We start from the raw sequence: 20,283 nt of genomic DNA, 5'->3' as shown, positions 1-20,283 counted from the left end.
AACGGATGTTTTGTTTGTGTTGCCTGAAGGTCCTAGAAAAGGGCAGGAAGCATCGAAATCCACTATCTCTAAGTGGATTTGGCAAGTGATTGTTCAGGCTTATGGTTTGAAGGGGAAAATTCCACTTTTTCAAATCAAAGCGCACTCCACCAGGGCTGTTAGTGCTTCATGGGCAGTGCATTACCAAGCCTCCATGGCTCATATCTGCAAGGCCGCAACTTGGTCTTCAGTCCATACATTCACCAAATTCTATCAGGTGGATGTAAAAAGACAGGAGGATATCGCCTTTGGGCGCAGTGTGCTGCAGGCAGCAGTATAGGTCTTCAAGTCTGATGACACCCTATTTTTGTTTGTGTCTCCCTCCACTCAGATAGCAATGCTCTGGGACATCCCATATAGTTACTACTATGGCTCTGTGTCCCGTGATGTACGATAAAGAAAATAGGATTTTTATAACAGCTTACCTGTAAAATCCTTTTCTTGGAGTACATCACGGGACACAGAGGTCCCTCCCCTCTTTCTGGTATACACATGTATTGTTTGCTACAAAAACTGAGGTACTCCCAGTAAGGGGAGGGGTTATATAGGGAGTAAGCTTCCTGTCTAGGGTGTGCCAGTGTCCATCACCTAAAGGTGGCCTATATAACCCATATAGTTACTACTATATGGCTCTGTGTCCCGTGATGTAATCCAAGAAAAGGATTTTACAGGTAAGCTGTTATAAAAATCCCATTTTTAGCACTATAGCACCTGTAAAGTGCCTCAGTGTGAAAGCAGCCTAAATCCTATGCATAGAAAATGGGAGGCTTGTGACTAAGACTCCTAATTCTGTACCTGCTTATACTTTTATGGAAGCTCATGACTGCTTGCACAGTCATGAGTAGACACCCTCCCAATTTCAGTGTCACAGACACACCAGTTTGGGTATATCCCCATTCATCATAGCATACAGCAGCAGCCCTGAAGAAGGGGGAGTCCTTGTTCCCCCCCGAAACGCATTGGTTTTATCATGCTTTACGACTTTCAATAAAACTACATATTCAATTGTGTTCCACTTCTAATTGGATACCGGGTGCTCCTTCTACCTACCCTCACAAGTACACGTGGAAACAACCTTGAGGTCGTACCCAGAGGTAGCAGCCCAAGCCCCTCAAAAGGGCTCCCGCCATCTTTCTGCCAAGGTGGGCCAGATTCACCAGGAGAGAACTTCTCCAACACGCTCCCACCACCACTCACTCACAGACCCTCAACCGAGTTAGTCAGTCCAGCGTAGTCTCCCACCTGTAAGAGAAATTATGACCTGGATTAGTTTTAATGGAATTTGATGTGGTGTCCTATATTTTTTGTTTTTTTGTTTATAGAAATCTTGTCTTATAAACAGGTGGACAAATCAGCTTTGATGTGTTCCCTAACGGCTGGGACAAGACATACTGTCTGGGAATTCTTGAAAAGGAAGGATATTCCAAAACTTACTTTTTTGGTGATAAAACCATGCCGGTGAGTGTCAAGTCATTTTTAAATGAGGAGAAATGCATTTTATTTATTTTAAGTGTGCTCTTTTGTATGTTATAAATGTAGCAGACAACAAATCAAGTATTTCATACATAGCTGTATCGGAGTGTAGCACTGTAGATCCAATGAAGCCCAAATGCAGCCAAAATGGTATAGTTTTAAATACTGTCTGCTTTATGTCCCTGCAAATAGATACCTTTTGTCTCAAAGTATTTATTCATGTTCTCTCTGATCCACATCACCTCAACAAACTATGGTGTAAGTTTATAAAACTGAGAAGTTTTTTCTCGGTTCAGTTCTCAGCAGAAAATTATCTCCTCTGCAGCCGGTTTATGAAAGCGGGGTTCCACCCAAATTTTGAACATTATCTCTATGCATTCTCTTCCTTGCCTAGATGCTGACATGCTGTGTAAAAAAATTTAAATCGCCGTAATTACCTTTTTTTTTTTCTAATCTTCTTAGCACTTCCTGGTTTTCCTCCCATGGGAGTAGGCGTGTTTCTAGCCTCTCCCAGACCTCCCACAGTCCCCTGGGAGCTAGTCTCAGGCTTCCCAGCATGCATTGTGCAACAGCGTCATCACAACATCTCGGTGAATGCTGGGAGCACAGCATTCACCGCATCTAGGAAATACATGCTTGTGGGCTTCAAATGCCCACAATGAAGATGGAAACCGCCTTCAGTGAATTTTATAAGTTATTCTTTACAACGAAATCGGACACAGGTGGACTTATTACACAGAACATGTGAGTAGATAATCATGAGAAGAAAAGTTTGTGAATGAACTCCAAAAAAAAAAAACCGATAGATAGGTGGACTCCCGCTTGAAGCTGAGACCTTCAGTTCTCAGAGGGAGAACAAAGGAGAAGTGTTTCCTCTGAAAACGGCCAAGATCAGTGGAAAAGTGGGTGGGCTGCCTGTAATCTCGTGAGATATTGTGAGATTACTGTGCAGCCGAGTTCAAAAAGTGAAACCAAAGTTTTTAAAAGAATATGTAATTACATATTTTCAGACATGTGATAACTAAATATATTCGTGTGTGTATGTGTGTGTGTATATGTATATGTATGTATGTGTGTGTATATATATATATATATATATATATATATATATATATATATATATATATATATATATATATATATTATATATATATTTATTTATTTATTGTGTTAATATTCATTTTTAACCCACTGGTGCTGATATTGGGAAGAGAGAAACCTTCTTCCTCTAATCGCACCAGCTTCTCTTCCAGATTCTCCACCTTATGAGGTGGTGAATCTGGAAGGGAGATATTTCAGTGTAACAGCTGTGAGATCTTCAGATTTGTGGCAGAACGGTCATGTACTGTGATGAGAAGCAGAGAACATGTTCTCTGCGCCTTATCTCGGCTATATAAACCGTTACACCCCAGAGATCAGCCGTGTTCCTGAGGATGACGGCTGATCTCTGTTTTATAAATGGACACCGATGTGAGGAAATCTCCAGTATGAGGCAAAAGTTAAAGGAGAAGTACAGCCAAAGCTCGTTTTGCTATACTTCTCCTGTGGATCGTTCTGCACTCCTGTGACCTGTTTTCAGCAGACAGCAGGCTGAAGCCCGCTGTTAGCTGACTTCACAGTGCCGGGACAGGCTCGAGAATGATCGCAACCATATGGTCATGATCCGCCACATGCCTGGACCGGATCCCAGCTCAGCCTCTCAGTGAGCCACTGGGAGCCTGAGTCTGTCGCTTCCACCCCCTTTACAGCCCAGCACACTCCATTGAGCGCGCGCGGGATGGACAGAGCAGAGAGCCGGTGACTGACCTTGACCAGCTCTTTGTTTAGGGAGCTCTGAGAACCAAGTGATCAAACATCAGCTTTAGAACAGGTGGGGGATAGATGCAGCATCGGAGCGATGCTGCATCCACCTAGGTAAGTATGATCCCAGAAAAAAAAAAATTCCTCTCTCTTAAATGCTCACTTGAGTCAAGGGTACCATTTTTAAAAAGTGGTTTTATTTGCCCTATTCCTCACTCACGCTGGCTTCTGTGCAACCAGTCCCCTGAAACCGCTTCTCTTTGATGCTCGGTCCAACAGTCCCATTCTGACATCACATACAATGCAGAAACAGCAGTCCTGCATTGTAAGTATGGCTATATGGAGAGACACCCACAACCTGCAGCATCAAAGAGGAGAGTGCTGGGGAAGCGAGGGATAAGGTAAGTTAAAATGGCTTTTTAATTTTTTAAAATAGCTTTTATGTTTTACCGGAGTTCCATTTTAGGTAACAAAATGCATGCTCCTAATATTTTGCATTGGCTTCAAGATTTGACATGCTGATGTACAGACATAATGCATAGTATATAATGGTGTTCCATAACTTGGAAGACGGTTTATAGTTGCTGTCTTGGACATTTTTTCTTCCAGTAATAAATAGGCCCATTTATGTTGTCGAAGGTGAATGAAGCAGTGCATTGATGAGAGAGGGAGTGAAAATTGAGCACTAGGAGCAATGAGCATTAGATCATAATTTCACTAAGGGCCAAAACTGTTTTCTGCTGGGAGAGCATTTCGGCCACGCACATTAATGCATGTTACCGTTCATTTGCAATGGCACCCTAACACACTAAGGCAACAGAGTTCCACTACATATGCATTGCAGGGAACCACAACGCAGTTTTGTACTACTGTTCACTTTGGTGCGCTGCATTGCCATTAATTCTGCATGCTCATTGTTTAAACATTTTGGTGTGTTACCAATTTAAATAAATGGTCTGCCTTTACACATCCCATTAAGAAACACAACATTAATGCAACACACCAGGATGCCAAGATTTAAATGGGCTTTAACCACTTCAGCCCCGGAAGATATGGCTGCTCAATGACCAGGCTATTTTCTTTATCGTACATCACAGGACACAGAGCCACAGTAATAACTGTATGGGTTATATGGCACCTTCAGGTGATGGACACTGGCATACCCTAAACAGGAAGTTCAATTCCCCATATAACCCCTCCCCTTACCGGGAGTACCTCAGTTTTTTTTGCCAGTGTCTTAGGTGTTGGTCACGAGTAAAGATATGCTGTGCTGAGCTCCGCTGGAATATTCCTTACTGGGGCAAGCCATGCAACCGGATCCATTCAAAGTGTCTCTTCCAGGCCAAATTGAATGGTACCCGGGCCTCGTGTCCGAAGCAACAAGGTTTTACCTGTAATGCTTCTCTTTTTAGAGAGCTGGACCCCGGGATCAAGTATTTGTTTTTTTCAGCCATATTCCTGGTGGGGTGCTTTTTACAGGCCCAGGGCTGTGGATCCCCCGATAAAAACAGTCCCTGAAGGTTTTCTAACGGAGCCCACCATGAGAGGTGAAGAATAGGAAGTGATTACTGTGCTGAACCTTAAAAATGAGAAAAAAGCAGCTACATAAAAAATGTGACAAACGTGAAAACAGAAAATAGCAAATGTAGCGCTAAAAATGTACACAGATGTTAACCACCATGTGTGTTATTAATAAAATACAACTAAATGTAATAGGCAAACGTCCATCTGCAAACAAAATAATGTGATAAACCTTGAATAGAAAAAATGTTATCGCAAAGTGAAAGGGAAAGTTAAAAAAAATCCAGTATTGGTGAGGTGAATCGGGGACACAACTCAATCCATGATGAAAACATCCAGCAGTATAGAGTCAAACAGGCATTGCGCCACGTCAGCCAAGTGTATGGATGGCCTCCAAGATGGAATCCCCAGGGATGATGGGTAACTTCCGGATCAACTCGGTCCCAAGAACATCAAAACAGGATCTCAATGATTGGTGCATGGAGCAAACATCCACTCACATCCAGACGATATGTGGGAAAAGAAGGATATGCTTCCACATAGTGCAGGTCAAAAAGGATTGTTTATTGCTAAAAACCACCATACAGATAAAAGTGAAAATAAACAATAAAAGTGGTAGGCAATGCAGAGAGTGACAGCGCCCCTAAGCGTTTCAACCAATGGGCCTTCAACAGGGGCATGAATCGTCTCTCCTACACTGCCTGTATATATAAATAATTAAAACACAAGACCAATCAGCATTTTCTGTTACCACAGAACCCTGCAGCTGGATAAGGTAAGCGAGATTCCTAAGGAATTTTTCTAATTCTTGTGGGTTTTCTCCTTTAAAGTAAATGTTGCTATGCCTATAGTCACCACTGGGGGCTGTCAAGAGCATGTACCTGTTCCATGCTTGTCAGTCTCGCCTCTGTGTCTCAAGCTGCACACTTCCTCTGGCCCAGGCTCCAGATAAAGTTGTGGGAAAGGGGGGTTTTCTTCTCCTAAGAATGTTCCCCCACCTGGATAGCTTTCCTCCAGGCAGAGGGAGCCTCAGAAGAAGTCACATGACGAAACGTACGTAAGGCGTAGTTATCTTACACGCTAATACGTCACTTCTGGGTGTTGAGTGCGGAGCCGTGGAATGCACGCCAACTCATAGCCTGTAGACAGTGTGTGTTTTTTTTGATTTGCTGTTTTTATTTTTCGTTTTATCTGCATTTTACTGCATTTAAATGATGTAATTCGGATCACTTTTAAACAATATGAACTTTTAAATAAATCGGAATTATACCATGCAAGTTTGTCTTTCTCTGGTCTTATGAGGACACCAGGAGCTGGCACGCTGGCAAAGCAGCAATGAAATACTGCCACAAGGTCTGGACAGTGGACCGGGAGCCCAGCAGTCTAAGCGGAGGAGCAACAGCCACAGCGAGAGGAAACCAACATACTCCTTCACCCACTACCCCTGCAGGGGTGCCTGGATTTGCTACCAACTGCTGGATTCCTATTGTATTTTTCCAGTTTAAGTGTAAATGTGATTGCTTTTTCAGCCAGTTTTCTCAATGTGGACTATATGAACTGTGAGTCTCCATTGTGGGACCCAAGCCAAGTGCCCATGGCCATTTTTAACAATATACTTGGCCTTGAAGAGCTGCTGGATCATTTTCTGGATATGGTGGTGTAGGTTTCGCTGAGCGGATGACTGGTCCAGACGCCTTGTTTTGGTGTAGTGGGTGGAAGCTACCAAGGGAGACCATCCACGAATATCCATATATGCCTACCACCCCTGTAGGGCTATGAGGTGCTGGTGAGTGGGGACCCATAAGGGGGAGCACAAGAGTCACCTGTTCTGCTTGAGCACAAGAGTCACCAGATTGTTTTTCTTTTCTTTTTCTTTTTTAACATAATTTTTTGGACAATTTTTTTTGGGATATTTTATTGTTGGACTTATTATGATGCATATACTGTATTTTGACATATGATTGGTGTAATTTTGAACACACGCTAGTATTATTTCATTTGATAAATCACTGCCTTTTATTATTTTGTTATATAAGTTTTTTTAGTTTTTTTTAGTATTAACTGATCTGACTGGTCACTTTTTTACATTTTATTATGTATATAGCACTGACCGTTTTGGATTGGATGCAGTGCATGTTATAGGGGGTTATTAGTAAAGTATCACTTTTTTTGCTTATGTGAGCACTGTTGGTGTTTAACTAGAGAGTTTTACCCCCTTAGGGTGCACCAGTTACCCCATTTTATTGATTTTATACAAGAGCATGTACCTGTTCCATGCTTGTCAGTCTGGCCTCTGTGTCTCAAGCTGTACACTTCCTCTGGCCCAGGCTCCAGATAAAGTCGTGGGAAAGGGGGGTTTTCTTCTCCTAGGAATGTTCCCCCATCTGGATAGCTTTCCTCCAAGCAGAGGGAGCATCGGCGGTGTGCTGCGCCCCTCCCGCCACCATTACGGCGGTTCTCTTCGGCAGCTCTCCTCCACCCCAGTCCTCCATGCGGTCCGGTCAGGATCGGAGCCCGCTCGTGTGGGAAAATGTTATTTCTTTATCATACATCATGGGACACAGAGCCTTAGGTAAGTACTTAATGGGTTATGGGCCACGTTCAGGTGATGGACACTGGTATACCTAATACAGGAAGTTCACTCCCTATATAACCCCTTCTCCTTCCAGGAGCACATCAGTTTTTTCGCCAGTGTCTAAGGTGTTGGTCACGAGTGAAGATGTGCTCTGAGGAGCTCCAGGAGAGATCCATGCTGGATTTAAATTCCTCCATAGACTGGATCCATCCAAGCCACTGAGGCCACAGGATGGTACCCGGGCGTCGCATAGAAGAATGAGGTTTTGCCTGTAACGCTTCTCTTTGAGGGCTGGACCCCAGGAACCAGGACTCTTTTTGGTCTTGCTACATTACCTAAAGTTGCTCCTGAGGGGTGCTATACAGGTCCAAAGGAGTGGAACCCATATTATAGGTACCCGGTCTTTGAAGGTTTACTAACGCAACCCGCTGTGATGGGTGAAGTTTGGATCTGTTTTTTTACAGCAGTATCCTGCAGCGAGGATAAGGTAAGGGAAGAAGCCTAGCAATTGTAAAAAGTCCACCTATGCCTTTTTCTTCCATATATGTAAAACGTATGCCTTAAAAGATCTCCACTAGAGGGAGTAAATTACACATACCTTGGTACGTTGCTTATCAGCAGCTCTGTGTCCAGCTATAACAGAGTGTGTGGTCCCAGCAGCCAGAGGGGGGTTCTTAGTTGAACAAATGGCGTTTCCTCTTTGAGGGAACTAAGTGGGGGGTACAGCAGCAGTTCATAATTATATATTTTTATGTATAGACAGCCCCTACTAGAACATTATCTACTAAGGAGCCATACACCACTGCTGATAAAACTCCCCCCTCCCCTCCCTGAGTGGTGCAGTGGCGGCTTCCACAGTTATATATATCAGACTTTTTTTTATATAAAGCACTATCTGCAGAAGTTTGTTGCGCCCCAGCCTTGTATTAGAAGGCAGCACGTTCTCTGACAGGTGTCAGACGGCGGGCAATGCAGCCATAGCTTGCAGGCTCTGATGGCCAGTGCCTCCTCCTCTTCAGGTCTGCGTTTACAGACCCGAATGCCGTCCGCGCGCGGACTAGTGTCATTTTTTAGCAAGGCGGGGGTGGGTATTGGAAAGGGGCGTGGTCTAAGAAGTAGGCGACCCTGTGTGCGAGATGCAGCATCCACGTGGAGCACACAGCGCATACACTGAAGGGCGGAAGACACTGCGGATGCCAAATCAGCCTCTCACCTGAGGCTTTAAAGACAGACGCTCTCATTATCAGAAATCTCATGGAGGAGAAATCTATAACTGAAGAGTGGAAGTGTGACACACTAAGGGACACGAGCGCTGGGGCACGTAAGGGATGTATACAGACATTTCCAGTACAGGAAATACAATTGTTACTCAGCACCAAAAGCTGATCTTTATGGTGACATTGTTTTGCTAAAACTATTGCTCAGCAAGTAGCATATTTTTCTTAAAGTGCCTCTGCTTTTGTGCTTAGCACTATGATTTCCAGAGCTGCCACAAAGGTACCAAAAATTCCACCCCCAGGCGCTGGGAACTCCAGTCATGCCTCCACACTGTCATCCTCTCCGGAGATACCAGTTACGGCAAGCCAAGGTGAGTCATTGGAACCAATTGGTGGTGCTACTGCTTCTCACACTTCAGCCCCCGTATACGTGACTGAAGATGCATTTTCCTCTGCCCTGCAGGGCCTAGAAGGAAGGTTAGCAGCTTTAATCGCATCCTCCATCCAAACGGATAAGAAGCGTGCCAGATCCCCCTCCCCCACCTCAAACCCTTTACCAAGGGAATAGTGGGCACAGGATGAGGTATCCCTCAGGCGATCACTGGGAAAAACAAGCCGATTATTCCTCTGCAGAGGAAACAACAGTTGATGAACCTTTTTCAGCCTCTCAATCTGAGAGATTGCTGGTACAAACTCTTACGGAGATGGTTCGTTCCACTTTCATGCTACCCCTAACAGAGTCAGCTGAAAGTTCGGTTTCTTCCTTGGGTTGCTGCCCGTCATAGGACGGCGGGACGGTGCAGCTGTTGTTCTGGGCCGCCGTCATATGACGGCGCAGCCTTCCAGGCAGCCCAGGGGGCGCGCGCCGCCACTGGCACGTTCGCGCTCCCGCCGCATCGCTCGGATCCCGGTGCGCGTGCCCGGCGGCCGCGATGTCCGCCAGGCACCCGTGATTGCCGGTAACCGAGCAGGACCGTGGATCTGTGTGTGTAAACACACAGATCCACGTCCTGTCAGATGGGAGGAGACCGATGGTGTGTTCCTTGTACAGAGGAACACCGATCGGTCTCCTCCCCTTGTGAATCCCCCTCCCCCCACAGTTAGAATCACTCCCTAGCAACATATTTAACCCTACAGCGCCCCCTCCTGGTTAACCCCTTCATTGCCAGTCACATTTATATAGTAATCAATGCATTTTTATAGCACGGATCGCTGTATACATGTGAATGGTCCCAAAAATGTGTCAAAATTGTCCGATGTGTCCGCCGCAATATCGCAGTCACGATAAAAATCACAGATCGCCGCCATTACTCTTAAAAAAATAATAATAATAAAAATGCTATAAATCTATCCCCTTATTTTGTAGACGCTATAACTTTTGCGCAAAGCAATAAATATATGCTTATTGCGATATTTTTTACCAAAAATATGTAGAAGAATACATATCGGCCTAAACTGAGGAAAAAAAAAATGTGGATATTTATTATAGCAAAAAGTAAAAAATATTGTGTTTTTTTTTTTTTTTCAAACATGTCACTCTTGTTTATAGCAGAAGAAATAAAAACCGCAGGGGTGATCAAATACCACCAAAAGAAAGCTCTATTTGTGGGGAAAAAATGATAAAAATTTCATTTGGGTACAGTGTTACATGACCGCGCAATTGTTATTCAAAGTGTGACAGCGCTGAAAGCTGAAAATTGGCTTGGGCAGGAAGGGGGTGAAAATGCCCTGTATGGAAGTGGTTAAAAACCCTTACAGTCTTTTCATGCATTTCCGGTCCATGCATTACTAGAAAAGCTTATTTATGCTGAATGGGATCACCCGGATAAGCATTTTCTAACTCCAAAGAGATTCTCAGTTCTCTATCCCATGGAGGAGAAATTCACAAAAGAATGGAAAGTACCAGCAGTTGACGATGCGATTTCCAGTGTGAACAAATGTTTAACTTGTCCAGTACACAATGCACAAATGCTTAAAGATCCAACAGATGGGGCGCATGTGCGGCAGCCTGAGGTGAAGGTAATGTTACCTTAGAGCTCCGCTCCTTGGGAGTTTTCATCGGAGGACTACAGGTCCCAGTGAATCAGCAAATATCCCAAAACTGCAGAAAATCCTACCTAATACTGTCAACTTCACTGACCATGGTCTTGAGAGCTCCTAAAACGAAAATTAAAGCAGGAAAAACAAAGGAAACGGCACACAGGCTGGTGGCTGGAATGGCGGCGGCATCCTCTCCCCCACAGCACAGCGGTGAATACAATAAAAAATCTTTACCTCACAGTCAGCACAGCGGTGAATACACTGAAAAATCTTTACCTCACAGTCAACACAGCGGTAAATACACTGGAAAATCTTTACCTCACAGTCAGCACAGCGGTAAATACACTGGAAAATCTTTACCTCACAGTCAGCACAGCAGTGAATACACTGAAAAATCTTTACCTCACAGTCAGAAGACACAGGCTGCTAACGGTGAGTCTGAGTCTGAAAATGAATACTGTGAATTACAAGCTGCTACACAGTCTGACATCTTCAAAAAATTTGAATGTATGCTTCAGAAAGCCCTCAAACAGACTTCTGATCATATAACTGACAAACTGACTAAAGAAATTAGAGAACTAGGTCAGAGAACAGCTGACTTATAACTGAGGGTTGATGAAATTGAAATTGATAATTTTACACAGAACTACATGTCTGAGATGAAGGTACTAAAAGAGGAAAACCTTACATTACAAAATCGTTTAGAGGACCAAGAGAACAGAGATCGTCGATCGAATCTGCGAATCAGGGGAATCCCTGAATCTGTTCTAGACCTGCAGGCTAATATCACGGCGCTCTTTCAAGAATTATTACCTGGAACCCCTATTGACAGGTTCGAAATGGATAGAGTGCATAGAGCGTTAGCCCCACGCAAAATAATTGGTCCCCTGAGGGATATTATAGCTAAATTGCACTTTTACAGAACCAAAGAACAGATACTAACGGCTGCCAGAGGGAGAGAATCTCTTCGCTTCCAGGGCAATACCTATCAACTCTTCACAGATTTGTCCCCACTAACGGTTGCAAAAAGACGTGCACTTAAACCTCAACTCCAGGTACTCCAGAGAAATCAAATTTCCTATCAATGGGGATTTCCTTTTTGTCTCAGATTTACTCATTTGGAAACAAAATGTTTGTCGCTCTTCAGAGGACTTGAAGTCAGCCCTATTTGATATGGGCCTAGCCGAAGCAATCTTACCAAATGACCAGTCTCATAGGCGCTCAGCTTTTCGTTCTACACAGCAAAACAAAGACCCAAAACCCAGCTATTCCACATCTTCCCATCAAAATCTTAACAAGCGAGGTCGATATGAACATTCACCACCAAACAATGAGGATTCAATGGACTTACAATCTAAGCCAGACTAGTTATTTGTCCTTGCTACTTTTTTCCAGCACAGTATGCTGACAGAGTTAATTAACTGGCCATATTCATGACTAAAATGAGTTATGGCTACATACTACTGTTATGTTACAAAAATATATATATATATTTTTTTTTTTTATATTAACTTTTTTGTTTTTTTTTTCCTCTCAAGTTTGTGAACTTTATTTTTTCTTTTTTTTGTAACAATTTAAGTGAAATTTTTCCATGATAGTAATGGAATAGTTCCTGTGGTCCTCCGATGTTATACATCCCTTAGGAATTTCTTGTTGCCCTTTATTCCACCTAAGGACTCCTACCATTGTTATGGGGATCTCTATTGGTGGTCCCGGACCCTCTCGGAGAGTTCTAAAAACTCTTCTGAGATGCTCCTACACCCTATTATTTAGCCTTTATATACTGCTAAATTGTCTTCATATTGGGTTTGTTCGATTCGCCTCTCCTTTTTTCTTTTTCTATTCTATTGCTTCTTTCTTTAATCTTTGCTATTCCCTCCTGACTCGCGGGTTGGTGATCCTGGCTATCGATGAGTACTCTGCTTGTTATGCTATAATATTCGCATTCGTTGTTTTATGGCTCCTATAAATATCTTGTCATTAAATGTACAGGGGTTTAATACTCCACATAAGCGAACCAAGGCTTTACGCTCTTTTGCTATGAAAAAAGCTAATATTATATGTTTGCAGGAAATGCATTTTACTGACAAAGTTTATCCCAAATTTCTTTCATCATCATATCCACAATTCTATACTGCTTCAGCTACGGTTAAACAGCGCGGAACTCTTTGTTTTTCACCGTTCCACTCCGTTTAACCTTGTATCCAAAATAACAGACCCTGAAGGACGATATGTTCTCCTAACAGGATTTATTTCTGATAATCCTATTACTATTGTGTCTTATTATGCCCCTAACAAACGCCCAACTGCTTTCTTATCCCACCTTTTTCAACTTATAGAAGTTCATAAGTTTGGTACTGTTGTTATTTGTGGGGATTCTAATGCTACTATTTTCCCGTTCTTAGATAAATCTCCCCCTGGACCTACCACAAACTCAATAAACCTAACTTTTCAACATTTACTCACCACTCATAGCCTGGTAGATACTTGGCGAGAGATGAACCCTATTAGTAGGCGCTTCACTCATTATTCTTATCCGCATAACTCTTTTTCACGAATAGATCATATTCTAATCCCGTCAAGTATGCTACCAGAAATCGTATCATCCAAAATCATTCCTTTTCCATGGACAGACCACTGCGCAGTATTCATTACCATTGCTTTCACAATTCCTAGATCACACAATACCACTTGGTGTATAAACGATTCAATTCTGACCCACCCTTCTCATCGTGTTGAGATTGAAAAAGCACTTTCTGATTACCTAAAATCCAATGATACAGACGATGTCTCTATTACATTATGGGAGGCGCACAAGGTAGTCATTAGGGGTAGACTGATACAACAAGCAACTAACCTTAAAAGAGAACGCAAACTGTTGTTTGCAAAACTTGAATCTACCTTTAATGACTGTCATCAAACTTTTCAAACCTCCCCGAATGCTACCAACAGTACCAAACTAGAAAAAGCCCGCCTGGATCTAGATCTTTTTCTTACTGATACCGCAGATAAACTTATAAGTAAACGCCAGCATGTTCAATATCGCAGGGCAAATAAACCTGATACACCTATGGCCAGAATTGTAAAAAAATTCACAACATATACATACGCCTATCAGATTGAAAGTATCCCGGGAATCTTACACTAGTAACCCAGTGAAAATACTTGAAATTTTTCGCTCTAAGTTATCTAAACTATATTCTTCTGCCTCAAATTTTGATAAAACTAAAGCAGACACACTGTTCTCCAATATCACGCTCCCTAACCTTGATCAACAACAGAAAGATCTTCTTGAATGCCCAATTACAGATACTGAAGTCCTTAACGCAATAAAATCTTTAAAATTACATAAAAGACCAGGCCCAGATGGATTTTCGGCAACATATTATAGACAATTTGCATCAGTCTTAACACCTGTCTTAACTAAAGCCTTCAATTCGATCCTTAAAGGTAACTCATTTAGAACAGAGACTCTCACCTCTATAATAGCAATGATCCCCAAACCACATTCTGACTCCACCTCCTGGACTAATTATCATCCTATATCCCTCCTAAATCTCGATATAAAATTAATTGCCACTAGACTGAATAATATTATTGGCCTACTAATCCATAAAGACCAAACAGGCTTTATGCCTAAACGCCAAGCTGGAGATAATATCAGGAGAGCACTCTTACTTATTAATGCTTACTTATTATACTTATTTGTATAAGTGATCCACACATTAGAGGACTTATCTCAGTATTATATTTCCAACTTAATATGATATCTAGTGAGTTTCTACCCTCATACACAACTAAATGGGCACAAGATATGAATCGAGTGTTTAATAAACAAGATTGGTCGAATATATGGTCAGCCACCAAAACTTCCTCTCCAAATTGTTTTGCTGTAGAAACGAATTACAAGGTTCTAGCACGCTGGTACCTTGTACCAGCTAGAATAGCTAAATTTGTCCCCACATATTCACCGAATTGCTTTAGAGGATGTGACACAGCAGGAACACATTTTCACATATGGTGGCAATGCCCCGTAGTTGAAGAATTCTGGAAGAATATATTTCTTATGGCTTCTAAAGCCCTGGAAATCACGATTCCTCCAGATCCTGCAACGGCACTCCTAAACCTTAAACCCACAATACTCACCCATACTCAATTCCAATTGTTTATCCAACTTAGCACTGCAGCTAAACAAACGATTGCCAAGGCGTGGAAGTCCCAAAATCTAATTCTTGCTGAAGCTAAACACAGAATGAACAGAGCACTTTTATACGCCAAGATGACAGCTATTGAAGAAAATAAAATAAATACATTTCGCAAAATTTGGCAACCATGGGTTAAAAACTACCTCCCTACAGATTTTGACCAATCTCCGTTGTTACCACACTAAGATATATATCATATTATTACTGAAATATATATTATATTTGTATACCTAATGAGAGCTGGATCATCATCCCGGGAAACTCTCCTTCTTTTTTTTTTTTCTCTTCTTTCCTTCTTTCCATCTTTATCTCACCTCCCTCTCCTTTTCTTTTATTATTTCCTAAAATATTCCTGTGGATACTTAGTCTAATAACTTGATTTATTTCTCTAATCTTACATCTTGAATCCTAACTAGTGTATAGTAAATATGGTTGTAAGATATCTCTAAAATTACTTTATTTTATTAACTTATTTATTTATCTTTTTTATCATACTGCAAAGATCTTCTGACGATTGATATGTATCCATGTATTGTATTGTTTTATTTCTTCTTCTGTGAAAACTCAATAAATATATTTACCAAGAAAGATCCAACAGATAAAAAGTTGCAATTTCTGTTAAAATCCTCCTTGGCAGGTGCAGTAAGCCTCGGTTCACACTGGGACGACTTGTCAGGCGACCTAGGTGGCCTGACAAGTAGCGTCCCGTTCAGTACAATGGAACCGTTCTAATCGGAGCGACGCAAGTCGCTCCGACTTAGAAAAAGGTTCCTGTATGACTTTGGGGGCGACTTGCATAGACTTCTATACAGAAGTCATTTTGCAAGTCGCCTCGGCAGTCGCGTGCAGGTCGCCTTGGTGAGGCGACCTGCAAGTCGTGCCGCCTCTGGTGTGAACCGAGGCTTACTCAGCCTGCAGTTGCAGCAATAGGCATCTGTCAGTCCCTAAGGGACCAGTTTAGACAGGCCCTTAAAGAGGTCCCCCTGCACACAGGCCCACGATTTGGCCGAACTACCAAGGGTGCTATGTTTTGTCATAGACTCCATGAAAGATTCTATTCACTAGGCGTCCCGCTTGGTGCTTGTGCTGGTACACATGCGTAGGACCCTGTGGTTAAAAAAAATTCTTTTTTTTTTTTTTTGCTCAGCCGAAGCACCTTGCAAAAGGCTTCTGACTAGTTTTCCCTTTTCATAGGGATCAACTATTTGGGGAGGATTTGGTCAAACACATCCAAATGATTTCTAGTGGGAAAGGTACTCTTTTTCCCAAAAGAAAGTATAAACGTTCTTCTTTTAAACGGACATCCGCCTCTAGGCAGTGGCAACGGCTTCCACCGTCTGACTCTAGAGGAAAGCCTCAGGGTCAGGCCCAGGCACAAGAAATTCAGCCTCTGTATACGTGACTGAAAATGCGTTTTCCTCTGCCCTATAGGGCCTAGAAGGAAAATGAGTGACTTTAATCGCATCCGCTATCCAAAAGGATAGGAAGCGTGTTAGATCCCCCTTCCCCACCTTAGACCCCTTATCAAGGAACAGTGGGTAGAGGATGAGGGATCTATTGCTAATAGACCAATCGATGGCTCACTTGGAGCAAAGTGTACACATTACAACCAGTTACCTGGAAAGTCTGTGTTGGATTCTCAACCTGGAGAAATCTTCCTTAAAACCGCTAAGAAAGCTGGAGTATTTGGGCCTGTTCATGGACACAACCCAGAAAAAGGTTTTCTTGCTTCCGGCAAAGATCAGCTCCATACGAGAGCTGGTGCGGATGGTCAGGTTGAAAAGAAATCCCTCAATTTGTCTTTGCACAAGGTTGTTAGGAAAGATGGTGGCTTCATTCGAAGCAGTCCCCTATGCCCAGTTCCATTTGAGACTGTTGTAAAACAGTATCCTGTCTGCTTGGAACAAAACGATCCAAGCTTTGGCTTGCCAATGTGGCTGTCCCCAAGAGTGTCCCAAAGCCTCAGTTGGTGGTTACTAACCCAGAATCTGCTGAAAAGAAAATCCTTCAGACCAATTATCTGGAAAGTAGTAACAACAGATGCCAGCCTTTCAGGCTGGGGAGCAGTACTAGAGAAAATGACTGTCCAGGGACAGTGGTCAAAAAACGAAAGAGCCTTGCCCATCAACATCCTAGAGATTAGGGCAGTGCGTCTGGCTCTGAAAGCCTGGACTTCCAGGTTAAAGGATTGTCCTGTCAGGATCCAATCCGACAATGCCACAGCTGTGGTCTATTTCAGTCACCAAGGGGGCACCAAGAGTCTCTCAGTGCAGAGAGGTGAACCATAATCTAACTTGGGCAGAAAGGAATGTTCCATGCCTATCGGCAGTCTTCATTGCGGGAGTAGAGAATTGGCAGGCGGACTACTCAAGTCGCCAGCAGTTATTCCCGGGGGAATGGTCTCTTCACCCCGACATTTTTAGGGCTATTTGCCAAAGATGGGGGACTCCGGACGTAGATCTTCTAGCATCCAGATTCAACATGAAGTTAGTCAACTTTGTGTTAGACAAGGGATCCACTCGCATGCAGAACAGATGGTTGGTGACCCCGTGGGATCAGTTCTCACTGATCTATGCATTCCCCCCTATTCAGTTGCTACCACAACTTCTTTGCAGAATCAAGCTGGAAAGAAAGCCGGTAATTCTGGTAGCACCAGCATGGCCCAGAAGGTCATGGTATGCAGAAATCGTAAAGATGGCAGTGGAGGATCTATGGTCCCTTCCACTAAGGCCAGACCTGCTCTCACAGGGTCCGATATTCCATCCTACTTTACGAAGGCTAAATTTAACAGCCTGGCTATTGAAATCCACATTCTGAAAAAACGTGGACATTCCGAGTCAGTTATCTCTACTTTGATTAATGCAAGGAAGCCAGCGTCCAGAGCTATATATTATAGAGTCTGGAAGGCTTATGTTTCCTGGTGTGAATCCAAGGGTTGGCACCCTCGGAGATGTATCATAGGCAGAATTCTTGCCTTTCTACAATTAGGCATAGAGATGAAATTGGCCTTGAGTACTATTAAGGGTCAAGTCTCAGCCTTATCTATCTTATTTCAAAGACCGCTTGCCACGCATTGTTTAGTCCAGGGTTTCATGCAAGGGGTGATGCAGATTAATCCGCCAGTTAAACCACCTTTGAGCCCTTGGGACTTGAACTTAGTTTTGTCTGTGTTACAAAAACATCCATTTGAACCGATACAACATATATACCCTTAATCCTTCTGACAAGGAAGCTGGTATTTTTGGTTGCTATATCCTCAGCAAGGAGGGTTTCGGAATTGGCTGCTCTTTCTTGTAAAGAGCCATATTTAATTATTCATGAGGACAGAGTAGTGTTACGCCCTTGTCCAGATTTTTTGCTAAAGATGGTCTCAGGTTTTCACCTGAACCAAAATATTGTCCTGCCATCGTTTTTTCCACAACCATGTTCCAAGGAAGAAAAGTCACTACATTGTCTTGATGTGGTGAGAGCAGTGAAAATCTATTCAAAGACAATTGCTCAGATTCGTAAGACTGATGACTTATTTATTCTGCCAAAGGGTCCTAAGAAAGGACAGGCAGCATCAAAATTCACTGTCACGAAGTGGATTCAGCAAGTTATAATTCAAACTTCTATAATTCAAGGGGTAAGATTCCCCTTTTCAAGTTAAGGCGCATTCTACCAGGGTGGTTAGTGCCTCTTGGGCAGTGCATCACCAGGCCTTCATGGCTCAGATCTGCAAGGCCGGAACTTGGTCTTCGGTACACACATTCACAAAATTTTATCAGATGGATGTAAGGAGGTATGAGGTTATCGCCTTCGGGTGGTGTGCTGCAGGCAGCAGTATAAGTCCTCAAGTCTGGGGGTACCCTACGGGTTGTGTCTCCCTCCCCTCAAGTAGCATTGCTATGGGACGTCCCATTAAGTAATTATTTAAGGCTCTGTGTCCCATGATGTACGATAAAGAAAATAGGATTTTTATAACAGCTTGCCTATAAAATCCTTTTCTTGGAGTACATCATGGGACACAGAGGTCCCTCCCCTCTTTTTGGGGTTTAGATATATTGCTTTGCTACAAAAACTGATGTGCTCCTGGAAGGAGGAGGGGTTATATAGGGAGTGAACTACCTGTATTGGGTATACCAGTGTCCATCACCTGAAGGTGGCCCAAAACCCATTAAGTAATTAAGGCTCTGTGTCCCATGATGTACTCCAAGAAAAGGATTTTACAGGTAAGCTGTTATAAAAATCCTACTTTTAAAATAGATGAGGGAAGGGGGCGGGGCTTAGCGGCGTTGGCGCGATTTAGCGTCCACAACGCGGGCTGCATAGCTATAAAATGTGCCTTTTTCAGGTGCATACAGCTAGGAGGGACACAGAGCAGACGGGTGGCATGTGAGTGGGTGACACAGGCATTCCCAGGCCCATTTACTTTAAGCATCAGGCTGAGCTTAATAGCAGCGGCAGTTGCTGGACTATTGCTCAGCAGTGGGTGCATTTTTTTGGTGGTACCTCTGCGTTTGTGCTCAGCACTATGACCAGAGGAGGTGGTTCAAATGCCACAAAGACCAAGGACACAAAGGGGTCGCCCTCAGGTCCTAAGGACCCTCCCTCTGCAATACCATCCTGATCTAAGGAGACTGGTCAGAGTGAGCCATCAGGGTCATCAGGGGCTGCAATTGCTTCTGACACTTCAGCCCCTGTCTATATAACTGAGCAGGTTTTCTCCTCAGCTATGAGTGGTTTAGAGGAAAGATTAGTGGCTTTAATCACGTCTTCACAGAGTGGAAGAAAACGCATTGGGTCCCCTTCTACCACCCAGGATCCTCAAACGGAGGAACTGTGGGAGAGACAAGATGAATCCCCCTCAGGGGACTGTGAACAGGCTGATGATTCCTCTTCCGAGGAATCAAGTGGGGAAGGACCTTCTTCAGTTTCGCATGCTGAGAAGTTGCGGGTGCATTCTCTTACTGAAATGGTCCATGCCACATTTAAGCTACCCTTAACGGAGTCGCTTGAAGAGCCCACTTCCTGTTTGGGTTCACTAAAGCCTCTGCAAGCCTTGCGTGCCTTTCCTGTCCATTCATTACTAGAAAACCTTATGTATTCTGAGTGGAGTCACCCAGATAAAACTTTTTAGGGAGGAAAAAAAGTGCTTCAACACTTTATCAACACTATGGAGGAAAAATTTACTAAGATGTGGAGTATACCAGCAATTGACTCTGCTATATCCTTTGTGGATAAAAGTTTTCCTTGTCCGGTTGACAATGCGCAAATGCTTAGAGATCCAACTGATAAGGATGTCGCCTTTGGGCGCAGTGTACTGCAGGCAGCAGTATAGGTCCTCAGGTCTGATTGCACCCTACTTTTGTTTGTGTCCCCTCCCCTCAGGTGGCATTGCTCTGGGACATCCCATACAGTTATTACTGTGGCT

At 43.2% G+C, this 20,283-nt stretch overlaps 1 protein-coding gene across 4 annotated transcripts in view; it reads left to right on the top strand.

The window, feature by feature from the left end:
* The window catches only part of PMM2 (phosphomannomutase 2), a 176,158-nt gene that overhangs the window by 120,325 nt on the left and 35,550 nt on the right, over window positions 1–20,283 (top strand). For all 4 annotated transcript variants that reach the window (XM_073632978.1, XM_073632979.1, XM_073632980.1 and 1 more), the window contains one exon: window positions 1,382–1,497. In XM_073632978.1, the coding sequence (XP_073489079.1) occupies window positions 1,382–1,497 (116 nt within the window). The remainder of the gene's footprint in view (window positions 1–1,381; window positions 1,498–20,283) is intronic.

Source organism: Aquarana catesbeiana, linkage group LG06 (assembly GCF_042186555.1).
Source record: "Aquarana catesbeiana isolate 2022-GZ linkage group LG06, ASM4218655v1, whole genome shotgun sequence".
NCBI classification, from domain to species: Eukaryota; Metazoa; Chordata; class Amphibia; order Anura; family Ranidae; genus Aquarana; species Aquarana catesbeiana.
This window is presented reverse-complemented; position numbering and strand designations above follow the sequence as displayed.